This window comes from Cnephaeus nilssonii (genome assembly GCF_951640355.1).
Source record: "Cnephaeus nilssonii genome assembly, chromosome: 1".
Taxonomy (NCBI): Eukaryota; Metazoa; Chordata; class Mammalia; order Chiroptera; family Vespertilionidae; genus Cnephaeus; species Cnephaeus nilssonii.
Window position 1 is genome coordinate 23,213,532 of NC_137072.1, and position 20,245 is coordinate 23,233,776.

Here is a 20,245-nt window from a genome sequence, read left to right on the forward strand (position 1 = left end):
TGAAAGTAGATGCATTTCCAAGCAGAACTTTATGTTAGCTCAAACCATTGAAATAAGCCTAAGGTTATAATTAGTTCTGGATCAGGGCTCCTAGATTTCCTAAATGGCTTCTATTTGATTATTAGGCCTGGACTTCAAATCTTATTGCCAAAGCCAATAGATTTCCTTACATGAAAAGATCATGTTAATTAAGTACAAGTAGCTTCAAATATGATGTCAAAAGGGTTATAGGCTATGGCTTTGTCTGAGATATAAAAGGTACATTTAAGCAATTTCAATTATACTGACTCTAACTATTGACTTACCTTAATTAAAAAAATTATAGCCTTGGGCATATATTCCAAGAACATATGATTTGTCATTCAATAGTTGTGGGTTTCTGATCATTGTTTTTCAATCTCAGAATCTTGAGACTAAACTAAGCCTTACATCTAAATTAGACCAACAGAATGCTTTCCATGGCCCTTTAAGGATTACAGTGGAGGTGCACCTTAGTTGAGGGCTAGATACTGAGGTGAGTAAGTAGGTGAAAATCATACTGTGTCAAAATATGCTTGAAATTCCCTTAGTACAGCCCTCTCAGGAACTTGACACCCTGTCTTTTGACAAAACTAGTTCTTTCTGCAGTGTCAGGATGGACTGTGGGGTTTGGGGTTGACCCTCCATGAAGTTGTTGGTATGAAAAATACCCTCTGTGTCTTTAAACACTAGAGTCAAAATGAACGCTGCAAAATGTGCCACTGTTAAAGAGTACACAGGAACAAGACCAAATGCGGAAAGTATATTTAAGTCTCATTGTTGTTTTTCAGGAGCAAAAGATGACCGATTGGGGATCAGCTGCACTATTTAAATTTTTTCTCTCCATTTCTCTCTCCTCCCAAACTTACACAGCTTAATTTCTGTAAGCTAAATAAACATCTATATAATAAAGAGGTAATATGCAAATAGGTCCTAATGGTGTCACAGTAACGACCAATTTGCATATTGACAGACCAGCAGGAGGCTGCGCATGCAGCAGGGGGACTTGTGTGAGGCTCGCTTCCCTGCCCCGGGTGCTGGAATCTTCTTTTTCTCCCGAGTGCACACGCCTGACAAACACCCCTTTCCGGAGAGCACTCTGCCTGGGGATGCCACCATCCCACCCGCCCACCTGAGGTTGGGGGGGCCGAGGGGCAACACAGGCATGGCAGAAGGCCGGTTCTCGGCCCGGTGGGCAGATGCCAACCCGGGGGTGCGTGCCTTGGCGGTGAGCCCCGGGAGGGTTCGCACATGCAAATCCAGAGGGTGTGGACCCAACACGAAGGAAGAGCCCGGGCGTGACGACAGAGAGTGGATGTCGAGGTAAGGCACCGGACCTGGACGGGCCACCGGGTAAACAACGCAGGGATCCCACCGCCACAGACACACAGGGTGGCCCCGCGATACCCGGACGCAGGTAGATCCTCCCAAGCGCACAACCTCGAAGCCTCCTCCTGCAGCATGGACCAGGCCCTGCGGACCTGGACCGGCCACCGTGGAGACAGGTGACCCTCACACCACAGGGAGGTTGCCGCGGCTTTCTCCAGCTGCCCATCCATTCATCTGCCCAGTCCCACCCAGATGGGGGCTCGCATCCTGGGCGGAATGCCCTCCAGGACAAGCCGGGCCTTGACCGTGCCTGCACAAGCATGCGAATTCCAAAGGGGAGCGGACGGAGAGCGGACATGCGGGGGAAGGGGGGGCGGAAAAGGCCTCCACGTCTGCCCCCCTTCCGGCACTCAGCAGGAGAAAAGCCTAGCATGCGGGCTGGGCGGCTGGACCCTCCCCCAACTCGGAGGGGGAAGGCGCAGGCCATGGTAGGGAAGACACAGCTGCATTGTTGCTCAGCCCCTCAAAACAGGTGTGAGAGGGGCCGGAGTGCCCAAACAGAGGTGGCTACAGGTCCCAGAGAGGGATCCAGTCAGTACTAAGACAGGACGAAAAGCAGAGAATTTTTAATTAGCCTGTAAAAAGAGTAAAAGAGTGAGGGAGGAGGGGGGAGATGAGGAAGAAGAAAAGGAAGGAGGGAAGAACTTTATAAAGGAGTCAGTAGAGAGCAGAGTTAAAGAAGGAAAGAGAATGTATGAGTGAACTGTAGGAGCTATAATGAAAATCAAGTATAGTTGTGTACTGGGGACAGATTTTAAAAGTAGGAGTCAGACAAGAAAAAAGATAAATGATAGTGAATAATTAGGCAGGTAGATAGATAGATATTAAAACAGTGGAAGTAGCCGAAACCGGTTTGGCTCAGTGGATAGAGCGTCGGCCTGCAGACTCAAGGGTCCCAGGTTCCATTCCGGTCAAGGGCATGTACCTTGGTTGCGGACACATCCCCAGTAGGGGGTGTGCAGGAGGCAGCTGATCGATGTTTCTCTCTCATCGATGTTTCTAACTCTCTATCCCTCTCTCTTCCTCTCTGTAAAAAAATCAATAAAATATATTTTTAAAAAAATAATAAATAAAACAGTGGAAGTAAGTAGAGAAGAATGTATGGGAAAGGTAGGTGAGAGAGAAAGAGGGAGAAAGAAAAGTTTTAAAGGGGAGCTGGTAGAGCTTAAAAGGAGAATGGGAAGAAGGAAGAAATGGGGGAGGGAGCAAAGCAGGTCCGAGGGAGGAAGTGAAGAAAAAAATTCAGGTGGGAAGGAAGGAAAAGGGGAGGGAGGGCAGGGGTAAAGATTAAGGAAAGAAGGGATGTGGGAAGGGAGGGAGGGGAGGAGAAAGATGGGAAGAAGGATGATGGAACAGAAGTAGGAAATAAGGAGGAAAGAAAAGTTTATAAATGATGAGTCAGTAGGAAAAAGTGTTACATAAAGGAGAAAGAAAAATTGTGTGAGACAGAGAAGCCAGTAAGGAAGTCAAATACAATTGTGTGTGAAGGGGATAAGATTAAAAAAGAAAGTTAATAGGGGTGACCAGGCCGGCAGGGGAGGGCAATTAGGGGTGACCAGGCCAGCAGCAGATGGCAGTTAGGGGAATCAGGCCAGCAAGGGAGGACAGTTAGGGGGACCAGGATAGCAGGGGAGGGCAGTTAGGGAGATCAGGCTGGCAGGCAGAGTGGTTCGGGTAGGCAGGCAAGTGAATGGTTAGGAGCCAGAGGTCCCAGATTGCAAGAGGGATGTCCAACTGCCAGTTTAGGTCCAATTCCACAGGACATCCCCTGAGGGCTCTCAGATTGGAGAGGGTACAGGTTGGGCTGAGGGACACCCCCCACCCTGTGCACGAATTTTGTGCACCAGGCCTCTAGTACAATGATATGCATACATTCTAATTTTAAAAACTAGCTGTGATTATATAAGAAGGATGTCTATGTTAATTAATTTAGGTTTATGATACAAGTCAGTATTTGACTTATACATTTTCAAAATTTTAAAAATACGTCACATGTGATACTTTCTATTTCTCTTGTTGTTGCAGCAAAGAAATCCAATTCATTCACTGGAAAACAACAGTCAGTGCCATGGTGGCTCAGCAAAATGCAATTGAAATAATAGGTTGAAAAAATGTACAGCAGTTGTTCGGAAACAACTTTCCCTCTTCCCATATTCCTTCTAAAGTAAATATGTCGTAGTACTATTCTAAAAATAGAGGTATTTACCACTAGTAGGGGTTTGCAATTATATTTATTCTTTTAAAGGGAAGAAAAATAGGATGTATTTATTCCCAAATTTTTACCCATACCAGTCTTATTACTTTGATTGGATCTAGGTAAATATAAGGTGGAAAAGGCACCAAGAGTCTAACTCCCCAGTGTTCAACATGCCTAATTATAAATGTTGACCTTTTATGCCAGGCATCAGCTTGGTTCTTTCTATAGTCATTTGGTTGACATTGACAAAGCCAATGTCAGTAATTACAATTCTCAGGAAAATAGAAACTTCTGGCCTCAATTATCTGCATAATTCAGTCCAACTGGTATATGCTGAATTCCTATATTAGCCCAGACACTGTGTTGGGTGCTGTGGAGGACACTAAAATAAGTATGACTGCATTTCTACCCTTTGAAGAATTTGTTCTCTTATTTCTCCTTGCTGATGCCTCCTTTTGTCTTCAAATCCATGTGGCAAAAATTCAAGTCATATGAACGAGTACTTACTGAAAAGTAATACTCATTCTCATGCCTGTTCCAGCTCACTGTAGTTTCCACACAGACAAACAATGTCATTATTCTCATATGTATCTTTTCTCTGTTGATAGCAACATCATGTATGTAATGGAAAATCAGCACCATCCACATTATGCCATGCCATGAGCTAGTTCCTGGATTCTCTCTTATTTTCAATTTACACTTCTTTCATGGCTGATCTCATTTTGTCCCATGAATTTAAATACTATCAACAATACAGCTGATATGTCTGAGCCTCTAGACATAAACTGTTCCTGGAATTTTCAGCTTATCTATCCCCATCTACTCAACATTTCCACTTGAAGCCTGCTAGGTATCTCAAACTGAACCTGTCCCTAGCCAAACTCTTTCTTTCTCCCTGCCCTAGTCTCTATTTCTTGTGTCATCTTTACCTAGGCTCAAAAAACAAGTGCCAGCATCTACCAAATTGCTCAAACCAAAATCTAGGAAGTATCCTTGATTCTTATCTTTTCCTCTCCATTCACTTCTAATCCATTAGTAAGTAATTTCTCTCCTTCCAAAAGACACCTTATATTAATTCATCTCTCCTGATTCCTCATAAGAATCATTCTTGTTTAGGTTGCAATCATACCTCCTATAGACTATTGCACACACTTTTTATTCTTCTTTTCCTTTTAATTCTTAACCCCCTAAAAAAACCCACAGAATAATTAAAAAAAAACACCCCAAACCCATAAAAAAATTGAAGAGACTGGCCGGTTTGGCTCAGTGGATAGAGTAGACCTGAGGACTGAAGGGTCCCAGGTTTGATTCCAGTCAAGAGCACATACTTCCATTGCAGGCTCTATCTGAACCCTGGCCCTAGTTGGGGTGTGTGCTGGAGGCATCCAATTGATGTAATCTCTCTTACAACGATGTTTCTTTCTTGTCTCTCCCCCTCCCTTCCACTCTCTCTCAAAATAAAAAGTCAATGGAAAAAATATCTTTGGGTGAGGATTAACAACACAAACAAACAAACCCTGAGTGCATGCATGAGCACACGCACATACACACACACACACAACCAAGCAAACAACAAAAACACACACACAATTTTCCTTGGAGCAGCCAGAGTTGCATTTTAAAAATACAGGCAGTCCTTGGGTTATGTCAGACTCCACATACGTCGTTTTGTGGTTACGTCGCCATTTCCCATTTATGTATATAAAAAAAATTCCATCATTTCAACATATGTACATATGTGCTTTATGTTTTTTATTGTTTATTTACCACAAGTGAAGGTCAGGAATTGTTATCTTTCTTTTAATTTTTTTTTTTTTTTTTTTTTTTACTGTTTCACTTCATTACTGCTGTGTATGTGCTCCACGTAATGTAGGTGCTTACATAGGTGGGTTCCGACTTAAGCGAAAATCGCGTTACATCACGCCATAGGAACGGATCTCTGACATAACCCAAGGACCTATTGTATAATGAAATCACATCACGCCTCTGCTTAAGTTCTTCTACAATCTAAAGTCTTCCTATCACCCTGATAATAAAACCTTTGCTGACTTACAAAGCTGTTTATATCTGACTATCTGACTAGAGGTCCTGTGCACGTTCGTGCACTCGGGAGCGGGGGTTTCTCAGCCTGGATTGTGAGAGGGCACAGGCCAGGCCAAGGGACCCCACCGGTGCATGATTGGGGCCAGGGAAGGAGGCCAGCCGGGGAGGGACCATGAGAGGGCTCCAGGGCGTGTCTGGCCCATCTTGCTCAGTCCCGATTGGCCGGACCCCAGCAGTAAGCTGCCCCCTGGTGGTCAGTGCACATCATAGCAATTGGTTGAGCAGCCTTAGCATATCGTGAGCATATTACACTTTGATTGGTAGAATGGCGGACTGGATGAATGGTCGCTTAGCATAGGCTTTTATTATATAGGATACTTTGCTACTCTCTGATGTCATCTGCTACCATTCAATACCAATCATGCTCAACCCTCAATGCTCCTAACTCAATGCACCTTTTTCTTTCCTCCCCAGATCAAGCCTGAACCCACTGTAAGACCATTGCACTTGGCAGTCCCTTTGAAACACACTTTCTCTTCACCTCAGTTGTAGCTGGTTCCCTATCATTCAGATCTAAGTTTAATTTTCATTTCCTCCAAGAAGCCTTTCCTGGCCACTCAGTTAAAAGCAACTACTGGCTCTTTTACATTCAATAGGTCACTCATCATCGACTGACATTTTTGTTTAATTATTAATTCATTTCTTTTCCAGCTTAATAAGCTAAAATCTAAGGCTCTTTGAGAGCTTTGGCTCTGATTAATACCTGGTTATTGTTATAACTACCTCAATGTTTAGACTAGTGTGGAAAGCATTCAGTAACTGTTTAAGTAAGTGAATGAATGAATGACTATTTTAAGAACCAAAATACATTTTCATTTAAAAAAAACAAAAACTTTTGGAGGATAATGGCTGATGAAACCAAAGTCTCTTAAAAAAGTCAAGGTTGCTTAGCATGATACCAACAAATAAACTGTTATTCTTATCAATTTTGCTATATTGTCCATTACATTGCCCTGCTTACTTTTTTGCCACAACACTCATTCTTACTAAGTATATTTTCTGCATATCTATTTGCTTAAAATCTACCTCCCAATACCACAAATGTAAGTTTTGAGGGAAGTGATTTTTTTCTTGTTTGCTCATCACTGAATCTACAATCTAGGATTGTAACTTCAACATAGAGACACTAAAATTGTTTTGTTAAATGAGTGAAGATATAAGGTACAATTGAAAGTGGTTGATTCATGTCCTCTCAATTTGCAGTGAATAAATAAAAGCATCCTTAGCTAGAAGTAGTGGGTCATCTATTCTAGGTAAGCACTCGATTGTGTTCTGTATATATCCCTATGACCCAGTTTCCTTTGTACTTTGGGTAAGCCACTACAAACATTCTACCTTAGTTTATTGTTCCCTGAAGAATAAGAATTAAAGGAAATAAACAAACCAATTAAACTTATCTTCTTAAAGCAAGCCCACCTTGAGAGTTTCAATAAGCACTACCAACTGATTATTATTCAGGGATAAATGAGAACAAAGGAGAATGTAAGAAGGATGAAAGAAAAATCTGTGAGGCATCTTTTGTGCTGCTAAGGATAAGACTTCTCTTGTTTTTATGAATTTGTTAATAAAAGCTCTGAAGTCTGGGGAAATGCTTCCAGGCAGCAAAAGCCAAGTTTTGAAGCTCACAGGTCAAAGGAGAAATTAATAAAATGCAATGGGGAAATTAAGTTAAACAAAGGTGCAATGAGCCATAGTTAAACCAATTAATTAGGCACGTTTTATTTTGTAAACAACTGGGTTGCTGAAGAACTAAAAATAAATCCTAGATTTTAAACCAGAGTTTGGTATTCAACAAAACATTAAGTGGTAACTTGCAGAAAACTCATGCCTTTTTTTTAGTAGTGTTATTTGATGAGTTCCTTCCTCATCCATATGCTTCTCCAGGGACTTTTTTTTTTCTATTATTTGTGAAAAAAAACCCACTATGTTTTCAATAACATACGATAGTCTTATGTTTTGCTTGATTCTTTTATGTCTGTAAAAACTTTATCACTTTCTTGCAATATCAACTATAAAAATATTAACTTTTCAGCAGTATGTCTACCATTTCTCAGGCCGTGATGAAGATTAACTTGTACCTGACGCCTGGCAGGTGTGAGGAAGAACAAGTCAGATGTCAAAACCCAAGACAGGGGAGTCACACCGATTAAGCTTCAGTTCTGAACTTAACACTTAAGAGCAATGAGATCCTGCACAAATAACGTAGCTTCAGTTTCCTCCACTGTAAAAATGTTGTACAAGTTAAATATATTTTAACATTCCTGGGCACAATGACTGGCAGAGAAATCTCTCAATTCAATGAAAATACTAATCGCACAAAGCAGTTTCCAATTTGTGGATGCCATCTTATTGCCAAAATTGCTTGTTTGGAACTTTAAACATATATTTCCACCAATAAGATATTTTAAAACCATAATGAAATGGTTAGTAGAATGTAGGTTTATAGACTAATGTCACAAACCTTCAATTACCAAAACATTATTTCAGTCCAGAATTATCCTAATAGTGCTCTGGCCGGGTGGCAACCTTGACATGGTTTTCCCTTGACTTTCCTGGTTTCTGCATTGCAAACCCCTCATCCTGGGAAGCCCTTTGATCTCAGACAAATCTAATCAGGATTTCTTCACTTGGGACAGAATCACCATCATTCATTCATTCACTCATTGACCCATTCATCTATTTTTCTGCAGCACCAGGTACATTCTTAGGTGCTGTAGGTAAAAGGGCCAAATATGCTTAATAAACCCAGAGCCCATGAAGGAGACTGACGAATGAACAGCTAAATGCTAATGGTGAAAGTGTGTCCAGGATGTCAGGGAGACACAGGGGCTGGCCATTTCACACAAACTTGTGGCTTAGGGAGACTTCTCAGACGAGCTGATCACTAAACTGGAATTTGAATTAGATACAACCCAAACCAGAGATTTCTACTTCATTCTTTTGGGCATTTTTCATGTCTGAGCTCAGCATTACTTAAATATGCATATTAAAATACCATCACTTTAGATTCACTTTGGTCATTATCTAAACAGATTTTGCATAATTTCTAACATGCATATAATTTTTGTGAAATGTCATCAAAATCCTATATAATAAAAGCTAATATGCAAATCGACCGAACAGTGGAACGACCTGTCGTTATGATGCGCACTTACCACCCAGGGGCAGATGCTCAATGCAGGAGCTGCCCCTGGTGGTCAGTGGGCTCCCACAGGGGGAACACCACTCAGCCGGAAGCTGGGCTCTAGCTGGCCAGCGCAGTGGTGGTGGCGGGAGCCACTTCTGCCTCTGCGGCAGCACTAAGGACTGTGGGAGCAGGCCTAAGCCAGCAGACAGACATCCCCCCGAGGGATCCTGGACTGGGAGAGGGCGCAGGCCAGGCCGAGCCCCCCCCCCCCACCACCAGTGCACAAATGTCATGCACTAGGCCTCTAGTATGAATATGAATAACCACACACCCTTGATTTTATAGCAGTTCTTCCCACTCTGGAGATTCAGCTAGTTAAAATCTACTCTTAAGAATGCTAATTGCCTGCTTGCTTTTTCATTATTTGAAAATCATTGCCCAAAGGAAATTATTGGAACATGTTTAATTGAAAACAAAACATAAATTATAATAAATAATACGGTTCTATCCAGAATAATGTAGTGGTTGCCCAAAGTTAGCAAGTTAAACATGTTTCCTGAAGCTTGTTATCAAGAAACTGGCATTCTATTCTTTATACTCTGATAACTTTTAAAATGTTCCTGAACATGCCTCTATCATTACAGCAAATGCTGCAGCAGGATGATAAGACAGAGACAGCTTACAGCAGAAAACTCTGAGGCCACAGGCACTGACTAACAGCTTGAAGATTCGGTTCTCCACCTGGAGGGAGAAGCAGATTTATCACAGACTCTGAAGGTGAGAGGGGGACTTACTCTCAGACAGACTAGACCTTACGCTCCCTGGGAGGCAGGGACCACATCTATGCTATTCACTAATGCTTTCCCAGTGCTTGGGACAAAATTCATGCTCAAATGGTTGAGTAAATACCAAAATATATGTAAAGGTTTTCACTCTGTATTCCTAACAAATGATCATTCAGAATCTCCTAAGCTCTAAGGACTGAAAAATCCTCTTTACCATACATGACAATCATAATCATCTTTGACAAGTGAGGCAGCTTACGTTTCAAAGTCAGTTCGTTACAGCACAGACCAAAGCCACCCATTCTATTGTAAAGGCCAGTTGATGTCACTCTCTTCCTCACCCTCAGACTACGTGTTTCATCTTGGCTAGTAACCTTTGAGATATTTACAGTATTTTCTAAAAATATTCATGTGCTTGAGAATAAATTCTCCTTGTCATAGTAAAGATATCTAATACCATGCTCTCTGTAGAATATGGACCAAAAGCATCAATTTAAAGACTTTTCAATTGCAATCATCATCTATCTTAAGCCCCATAGAGATTACAAATGTATGTCAGACCTTATTGACATGATGATTCTTGATAATTTTGAGCAAGCAGGTAAAGGAAAAACCAAAAATTTCCATGTGTAAGCATTTTTGTAATGCTTTTTGTTCATGGCATTTTTTAAAATATACATACACTTGATAACCAACATACCTGGCACATTTAAAATTTAATGGAAGAGCAGAAGCAGCAAGTCTTTTTAAAATTCAAAATTTTTTTGTATTATTTTTGTTTACCTTTGAAGTTTACTACACCAACTGCAGTTGAAGCCAATCTGAGAGGATACACAGGGGCCACAACCATTGAACTGGAGGCACGCTAGGAAACAGGAGAGAATGCAGTCATCCAGACTAATTGGGAGGATCGAGAAATCAACAATAATGATTGCTCAGTCAAAATAAAAACGAGCCACCCATCCCTGTATTCATGCAAGATGCCTGTCCATGTCAAGCACCATGTTATTATTATTGGTGAATAGACCAGATCATCAAACTTGCAAATCATTTTCCCACCTAGTTATGTTCAGATGTTAACTTACTAGGTAATGGGGTCATCTCCACAGCTGAAATGTTGGTAATTTTTGACATTTGTAACTCTACTCGGTGGTATTCATAAATTGTTCTTCTTCGAACATCTATAAAAACAAAAATGGGGGGGAAATCAACTTTCCACATTTCTTTACCTATAAAACAAGTGTTTTAATAATGAATGTAGAATTATACACTTTTACTTGGTGCAGTTTTAAAAATAAAGATTTAAAATAGCAATCCCTCTGAAGAGATTGATTATTAAAAAACAACAACAACAAAAACCTAAAAATCATGTCCCCATGTACCCAGAAGTCTTTTTATCAGTAAAGTTAAAAATGATGATTAGGGTCTCAGATATCTCACATTGATAGCTGGGTTCCAACTCATTGTCACCCAGAGCTTACCTAAGACAATTTCTTGATAAATTCATTTATTTTGAAATATTTTAACATATGAAGTCAAGGAGGTAAGAAAACAGACACCATTTGACTGAAACTAATGCTAAATTAAGTCCTTTAGGGATAGATAGAACTTAATTTTTTTACAGCCTAAATGAAGTTGTTTTTTGCCAAAATAAGAATCTTAGTGCTTTAAAGATTTAGAATAAAGTCCTTTAATGAAAGGAAAAATAGAACTGAAACCATTATAAAATCAGTATTGCTCTTCATTAAATATACAGTATCACATCTAAGGAAGGTTAATAATACTTATATTGCATGCAGGAATTTATAATTGATCAGCATATCCAGAAGTGTCCCTGAGGAGATTTGACAAGAACTTTAATAATTAAAAGTCAGATAAATATAAGCAAGCATATTTTATAAAGTAATAAGTCTGTTTATAAAATATATTTAAAATACATTTTTAATAAAAGATCTGAGCCTTCCACTGGTAAGTCTGCCTGAGTCAGGTAAATTTCAACAGAAAAGCAATGTCATCAGCATTTTATTTAGCTTTTGGAATACTTGTAATGACTGAAATGCATTTCCTGAATACTGTCAGATCTGTCAGGGATTACTTGGGATGATTTAAGTTATTTTTCAAGTATCACAATATCCAAGCTTGGGGAAGTAATATGTCACAGTGGTTAATAGTACATGAGACTGTTACACAGTGTGTTCACTTCAAATCTCTGTGTTTCTACTTGGTATCTGTGTGATGTTGGGCTCCTTTGTGAGCCTCTTTGTGCCTCAGTTTCTCCATCTATAAAATAGCAATAATAGTACCTACATTATTGAGTTGCTTTGAGAATTAAAATCCTATCTAATAAAAAGGGAATATGCTAATTGATTGCCACAACCTCAAAGATGGCAGTGCCCACAGCCAATAAGAAGGGACTATGCTAATTGACTTCCATGCCCTCAAAGATGGCGGCGCCCACAGCCAATAAGGGGGGAATATTTTAATTGACTTCCATGCCCTCCAAGATGGTGGTGCCCACAGGCACACAATGGCGGCGCCCAGTCCCCTCAGCCCCCCCAGCTGCCCAGGGCCACCCGAGGCTCAGGTAACCAGGGCCAACCGAGGCTTGCGCTGCCAGCAGTGGTAGTAGCAGAGGTGTGATGTGGGCATCGCCTTCCCCTGATCGCTGTGTCGCCTCTCGCCCCTGAGTGCTCCCAGACTGTGATAGGGGGCAGGCCGGGCTGAGGGATCCCCCCTCCAGTGCATGAATTTTCATGCAACAGGCCTCTAGTGAGATAATAAATAAAAAAACTTAAAACAATCCCTTTCATGCCCTAGCCAGTTTGGCTCAGTGGATAGAGTGTCAGCCTGTGGACTGAAGGGTCCCAGGTTCAGTTCCCATCAAGGGCATGTACCTTGGTTGCAGGCTAGATCCCCAAGTGGGTGTGGGAAGCAACTAATTGGTATGTCTCTCTCATATTGATGTTACTCTCTGTCTCTTCCACTCTCTCTAAAATTCAATTGAAAAATATCCTTGGATGAGGATTAACAAACAAACAAACTAACAAAACAATCCCTTTTACATTGCAAGTGCCCAACAGTGTCAGGTATAATCTTTGTCTGTCTTCAGTATGGCAACCTGTACTGGTTATATGTTGCATATAATGGTCTAAATTCTGTAGCTCTAATCTCACTGAAACCACACTAAGGCCCTGAAATCGGGCTTCTAAGAATTGTCTGCCATCTTACCTTAGAGAGAGTTCAATTTTGATTAAAGTCAACAAACCCAACAATGATCTCCTTTAGGACATAAAGCAGAAATAGTGTGGTGACTCAAGAGAGCCAGCTGGCTTTTAGTAAAAGTGTTTAGGAAATGTGGATACATACACATCCAGGAAGGAAGTCAAACATCTGCTTACACCCTACATGTATCTCTACTTCTCTCCACTCATATCCTTCCACCCATTTCTGATTATTCACCATGAAATTCTGCTCCAGAAGAGGAAGGGGGAGGGGGAGGATGTGGCCCCCAAATGAACTCTTTTGGGGCTAGGAGTGATTCTAGAGCTACTCACTGAATATATCTTCAGGTTTATCAGATTAGAAAACACCATGTAGAACCCTAATCCAATTAATTTCTTTTTGGTGTAAGTATAAGATGCATATATATACTTTTCAAAGTATAAAATATATCGAACATTAGAGAAAATGCTGACTTCATGGTATTTAGTAAGGTTTCACAAGGCACATGAGTCATGTCCTTTTTCTTTTTTCTTTTTTTTTAAATCCTAACCCAAGTATATTTTTCCATTGATTTTTAGAGAGAGTGGAAGAGAGAGGGAGAGAGAAATATTGATGTGAGAGAAACACATCGATTGGTTGCCTCCTGCATGTGTCCTGACCAGGGCCAGAGCCAGGGAGAAGCCTGAAACTGAGATATGTGCCCTTGATGGGAATCCAACTGGGGACCCTTCGGTCCACAAGCCGACACTCTACCCACTGAGCAAAACCGGCTAGGGCTTCTTTTTATTTTTTTACTTTTAAGGCACATAAAGCATTACTCAGCTTATGCCTTTGTCTAAATAGGATGTGCTCCTATATACTGCTTTGCCTTGTATGGTGCTAAACAATTTACTCCTCAGAAATAAATAAATGACATGGCTTTGCCACTGGGATGGAGGTTTTGAGTCTTCATACTAAAGTTTGCACAGTATCTGTCATATTAGTAGCTGCTTAAAATACTAGTCTTTTCATTTCATATTATACTTTGAAGAGCTCAGACTACTCACATAATGACTGGGAAGCCTCAGGGAGTTAATTATTGATCATGCATGTGGGTAAAGGGAAAGAGTTCTATGGCCTGCTCAGACACCTCCAACTATGGGGAGGTGATAAACTTACCAAAACCAAAATCAATGAGAATAACTTTTATTTGATGACCTGCCAATTAATGACAGCTTCCAACTGGTCATTTGTGTTGCATTTCAGAGATACCATTGTCAATGACAAGTAATTAGGAATCTATTTACTCGTAGCTCCTGCCAACGCTAGGAGCTTTCATTTGATTCCAGGAATGAATGTATTCAGCCCATGTGTCTTGTTTAGAAAGTCAGACAAAATAGTGTTGTACCAAACATTCAGTCACAGCTTCTACTCTTCCGTACAACTTTACAAAATCAAGATTTACTGCAAACCGAAGCCGGTTTGGCTCGGTGGATAGAGCGTCGGTCTGCAGACTGAGGGGTCCCAGGTTCGATTCCGGTCAAGGGCATGTACATTGGTTGCAGGCACATCCCCGGTGGGGGGTGTGCAGGAGGCAGCTGGTCGATGTTTCTAGCTCTCTATCCCTCTCCCTTCCTCTCTGTAAAAAATCAATTATATATATATATATATATATATATATATATATATATATATATATATATATATATAAAAGATTCACTGCAATGCGCATTAAGAGCTTTTAAAATTGAAAAAAAGAAAAATAGATCTCTGAGCAGACTAACAGAGAATAAAGTTCAAGTTCAGCAATAAAAATCTTCAGGGAATATGATTCAGAGTGTAACTGTTGAATGACATTTTTAGAAATTCTGAGCAATATCTGCAGGAGAAACAGAGTGATCATATGGAAACACCAGGAATCCTTTCCAATCAATAGTCACTCTAGCCAAAATAAACACATTTAATGAGTGTGGCATGGTTAGCTATGATCAGTTTACTAACCTGCCTTGAAAGCTAACATTCACATAGAAAATGTAGGAGTAATTTCCTAAACTGGCTGATTCTTATATTTATATAAATATTATAATACTTTGTATTATCATGTAAATTATTTGCTAACATTTCCTTGTTTACGTGTTGCCAATGCTTAATGACTGGCCCAAATGATTATTTCCTATTTTCCATTCTAGTTCCAATTGAGTCTTCCACACAATATAATTACTGAACACTTCAATGTAAATAGCATATATCCCACAATTACAATTTTATCCCCAGCATAAAGACTCAGGGGGAAAAAAACCCAACACAGACTCGAGAAAAGAAGTACACTGTTACGGCAATTATAAGCTTTCCACACAAAAATGCAGTGCATTAACAAAATTAGCTAGTTGTGGGTGTTAAAGCACCTACAAATAGAAGATGTTTTTGCCCCAAACTTTAAAAAAAATATTTCCTCTATAGTTCTAATTCTATTAGGTAGCAATATAATTCAGCATCGGATAAGGCAACATAAAATGTAGGTGACTATGAAGTGCTCATCTCAGCCTCTTAGATGTTCCTCTCATCATTTCCTCACTGCTTGCAGAGTTTCAAGGCACTGCTAAAACCTAATGGCCAGATTTTATAAGTTACTTGAGCATGCGTACAAAAAATCAGAAACTTTAAAAACAATCCTCGCTTTTGTTCTCCTTCCACATATATTTACTAATGGCTTAAACAAGATGCATTTCTTGAACTCCTTCAGAAATCACTTTGCCCAAGTATCAGGAAAGGAAGCGGTATTGCCGCAGTGGGCTGGTGGACTGGGGACTGCAGGCCTGCCTGAAGTCATGGCTCCTATTGGCTCAAGGACTCTTGCTCTGAACATGGAGCTTCCACCAGGGGCCACATCCCTCCGCTCTGGGACAGGGGAGATTGTGTAACGCACATTTGCAATGTCATGAACTCTTTTTTTTTTTTTCTCAGAGAAGCAAAAATTGAGACTTTATTAAATAAAGTTGGGTGAAACGCAGTACAATTTCTTTATTTTAAAATCAAGGTTTTGAAAACCTTTTAGTATTAAATCACTCAGAAGCTTGGCACTTAGATAAGAAAATGACCCTATATTTTTAAGAAACTAAATTTCCTATAGCAAAATGCAATTGGAAAAATTAGCATGTGGACATGTTTATAAATGTAGGCAACCTATTAGTTAAAAATAGAAATATTCTGTGTTGTAGGGAAGTGTAAGTTAAAATAGAAATAATCATCTAATAGGGGAAAAGTAAGAAATAAATTTGAAGGCATATAAAAAGGGAAAAGTGGAAATCTCTAAGGTCATAATTTAAAACAAAAATGGCAAATAACAACTTGAGAGAAAAGTTCAGTTTAAATTATTTTTGAGAATTGTCTTGGCGACTTTCCTACGCCTTCCAGAGGCTACCACCGAGTGTAGTTTTGCAAAGTTGAGCTCAATTCTTCTGAAAGGGTTTTTATTGGGCTATATAAAATACTATGAAAGAAATTTTTTTTCAGGTTTTTTCAAGATTATTTATTTCTTCCATAGTTTGTCAACTTTTTAAAAATTTTATTAATTGCTAAGTAATTACAATGCATGTGTCCTACCACCAAATCAAACTACAGATGATTTTCTATGGAGAAAATCCATTATAATAGAATGCTTATACTAGTATTGAAAGTAGTATTATTTTATCATATTTAAAATTCAAAGGCCTTTTAAAAGGCAAAGATGTTAAAAGTATGTTTATGTAAATATACTTGAAATTGAATATTTAATTTAAATATGTGTCTATGGTTTATTGATACCCTGTCCAAAAAAAAACTACTAGTTACATGTATCTCTTTAAATTTATTAAATCCAATTAAATAGTTAATTCCCCTGTCTCATTAGCCACATTTCAAGAACACAGTAGCTACATAGTTGAGACCACACTGGACAGTTCAGATTTAGATGATTTCATCAGTACTGAAATTTATATTGAACAAAGTACTAGTCTGTGCTATTATTATTATTACTGTTACTATTTTAATTTAAATTTTTGATAATTAAAGCTAAAGACATCTTGCATGGTAAAAAGCAAATCTATGTTTTTGTTTGTTGAATTTTTTTTTCCAGTCTGTAAATGTAATTTTGGTCAAGTTCTTTGGAAAACTGCTGCCTGGTTTGTAATCTTATATAGTGTCCATATATGGGGAACTATATATATTATTATTCAAAGAGTTCACTGAACCTCTAAATGTTTAAAAATATATGTTTGCTTTCCAAATTAGTTGTCAGTTTCATTTTTAAAAATGCCAATGTTTCTTACTGAACTGTGAATAATAATAACCAACAAAGCAAAGGCACATTGTAGTATGAACAAAGTCAAACATTAAAAAATATCTGATGCTGATGAGAAAGGAATTGATGTTTAAGAAAGATCCAGATAATATACTGCTGGTGAGAAGAATAAAGTGGAGCAGTATAAGGTTTTCAGAAATGGTATAACTTGTAGTAGAACCATTTCAAGTTAGGTCAGTTGCTTTCCATGTTGGTTTCTAGTATAAGAATTGGGCATGTGCTAAAGTAACTTTCTCATTACTGTATACCACATCTTCTTTAACCAGTCCTCTATCGTAGAGCACTTTGGCTGTTTCCAACTCTTGGCCACCATGGAGTACTACATGGCCATAAAAACTGATTAAATAGCATCATTTACAACAACATGGATGGACCTTGAGAATATTATGTGAAGTGAAATAAGTCAAACAGAGAAAGCTAAGAACTATGTGATTTAACTCATATGTGGAATATAAAACTGAAACTTATGTATACAAACAGCAGAGTGGTGGTTGCCAAAGGGAAGGGGGTGGGGGAAGAAAGGGGTGCTAATATGAGGTGACAGGAGAAGATTTGACTTTGGGTGGTGGGCACATGGTCCTATATACAGATTTTGTAAATTAGTAATCCACACAGGTAACCTGTATGTTCATGTAGACTAAAGTCACCCCAATAAAATTTAAAATAATGAATAAATAAATAAATGATATAGCCTTAGGTTTCCAAATAAAACAACTGCAAAGGCACAAGTGGATTTTCTCGGTTTCTTGCTGAAAATGTTAGGCTCGTTTAGCTCAGAGGGTGGAGAAAAGGTGAGGCCTGATGGGGAAGGTCAGTTCCTGAGAGATTACGATCAAAATTCAAAACATTACATCAGAGGAGAGAGAAACAAACAAGTATGAATAATACTAGCGAGAATTGTGTATTTATCCAAGAAGACCTCTGCACACTGTGTAAAAGAATCTGAAGGGACATAAGCCAAGGCTGAGAAAGAATTACTTAATGGAGCTGTTTAACAAAAATGATGGAAACTACACATGGCCTATGAATATATGCCAATGTCAAAACTTTCTGGTAATCAAAAGAATGTTAGAGAAACAATGAGGTATCATGTTCTGCTTAGCAAATTTGAAAAGTTTAAAATTTATAATACCATCTGATAGCATTTGAGGAAATGGGCTATAATATAATGCTGGTCAGGGAGTAAATTAATACAACCTTTATAGAAAGCAATGTGTCAAAGTACATAAAAAACCATTGGCATTTAATGGCTTTATACTCTTCTTTAAGTTAAATTTGTTGTAGTGACATTGGTTAATAAGATCATATAAGCTTCAATAAGATCATATAAGCTTCTATCATACAAAATCTGTATATTGATTGCACTGCATGCCCACCACCCAAAGTCAAATCATCTATTGTCACCATATATTAGGCCCTCTCAACCCCTTACCAATCCCCCACCCCCTTCCTTCTGATAACCACCACACTGTTGTCCGTGTCCATGAGTTTCAGTTTTATATCCTACATATGAGTGAAATCATATGGTTCTCAGCTTTTTCTGACTGGCTTATTTCACTTAGCATAATATTCTCAAGGTCCATCCATGTTTTCACAAATGGCAGCATTTAGCATTTTCTCATGGCTGACTAGTATTCCACTGTGTACATGTACCACAACTTCTTTATCCAGTCCTCTATCACAGGACACTTTTGTTGTTTCCATGTCTTGGCCACTGTGAATAATGCTGCATTGAACATAGGGGTGCATATATCTTTGTGAGTATATATTTTTTAGTATTTTGAGTAGATACCCATAGGAGAGATTGCTGGGTCATATGGTAACTCTATTTTTAATTTTTTGAGGAACCACCATACTGCAATAGTGGCTGTACCAGTCTACATTCCTACCAATTTATTGTTTCAGATCTTATATTTAGGTTTTTGATACATTTTTTGAATTAATTTTTATACATAAGGACAAAATGTAATCTAGTTTCATTCTCTTGCATGTGGCTTTCCAATGATCTCAGTACCATTTATTGAAAAGGCTTTCTTTTCTCCATTGTGTGTTTTTGACTCCTTTGTTGAAAATAATTTGCCCATATACATGTGGCTTTATTTTTGAGCTCTCAATTCTTTTCCATTGATCTGTGTGTCTGTTTTTCTGCCAAAGCCATGCTATTTTTCTGTGTTTTTTTTTTAAATATATATTTTTATTGATTTCAGAGGAAGGGAGAGAGACAGCTAGAAACATCAATGATGAGAGAGAATCATTGATCTGATACCTCCAGCATGCTCCACACTGGGGACTGCGCCTGCAACCCGGTCATGTGCCCTGTCAGGGAATCGAAGCATGACCTCATGGTTCATAGGTCAATGTTCAACCACTGAGCCATGCCGGCGGGGCCAATGCCATGCTGTTCTGATCATTGTAGCTCTGTAGTATAATTTGAAGTCAAGTAGTATGATACCTCTGGCTTCATTCTTTTTTCTCAGGATTGCTTAGACTATTTGTGGTTTTGTGGTTTTGCACAATCTAATTATTTTCTCTATTTCTTTAAAAAATTACATTGGGATGTTGATAGCATTGAATTAAATCTATATATTTCTTTGGGTAATATGGCCATTTTAACCATGTTGATTCTTCCAATCCATAAAGAAATATACTTTGCTGTTTATTTTCAATCTCTTCATAATGCTTTGTAGTTGTCAGGTCTTTTATATCCTTTGTTAAGTTTATTCCTAGGTATTTTATTTATTCTTTTTGTTGCAATTGCAAAAGGAATTGTGTTTTTCATTTCTTTTCTGAAGTTTCATTTTGTATCCTGCAACTTTACTGTATTTGTTTATTGTTTCTAATAGTTTATTGGTGGAGTTACATATTCATTTTTTAAGAATCATATATGTGTAAAAATTAAAAAAACATGGATGTCTAGCACTGTTTTATTAATAATTAACACAAAAATCAACCTACATGGCAAGCCAGTATTGAGACAGGTCACATAAATTATGAAACAAAGAAATTTTTTGCAGCTATTAATGACCACATTTTAGACAGGAACTTAGCAATGTAGAAACAAAAAATGTGTTGTATAAATTATGGGA

The 20,245-nt window shown here is 38.8% G+C and overlaps 1 protein-coding gene across 1 annotated transcript in view; it reads right to left on the reverse strand.

Moving 5' to 3' along the window:
- The window catches only part of PLXDC2 (plexin domain containing 2), a 438,689-nt gene that overhangs the window by 104,319 nt on the left and 314,125 nt on the right, over positions 1 to 20,245 (reverse strand). The window contains exons 8-9 of the mRNA XM_079773569.1: positions 10,705 to 10,800; positions 10,403 to 10,484 (exon numbers count right to left, since the gene is read on the reverse strand). Of these exons, the coding sequence (XP_079629695.1) occupies positions 10,403 to 10,484; positions 10,705 to 10,800 (178 nt within the window). The remainder of the gene's footprint in view (positions 1 to 10,402; positions 10,485 to 10,704; positions 10,801 to 20,245) is intronic.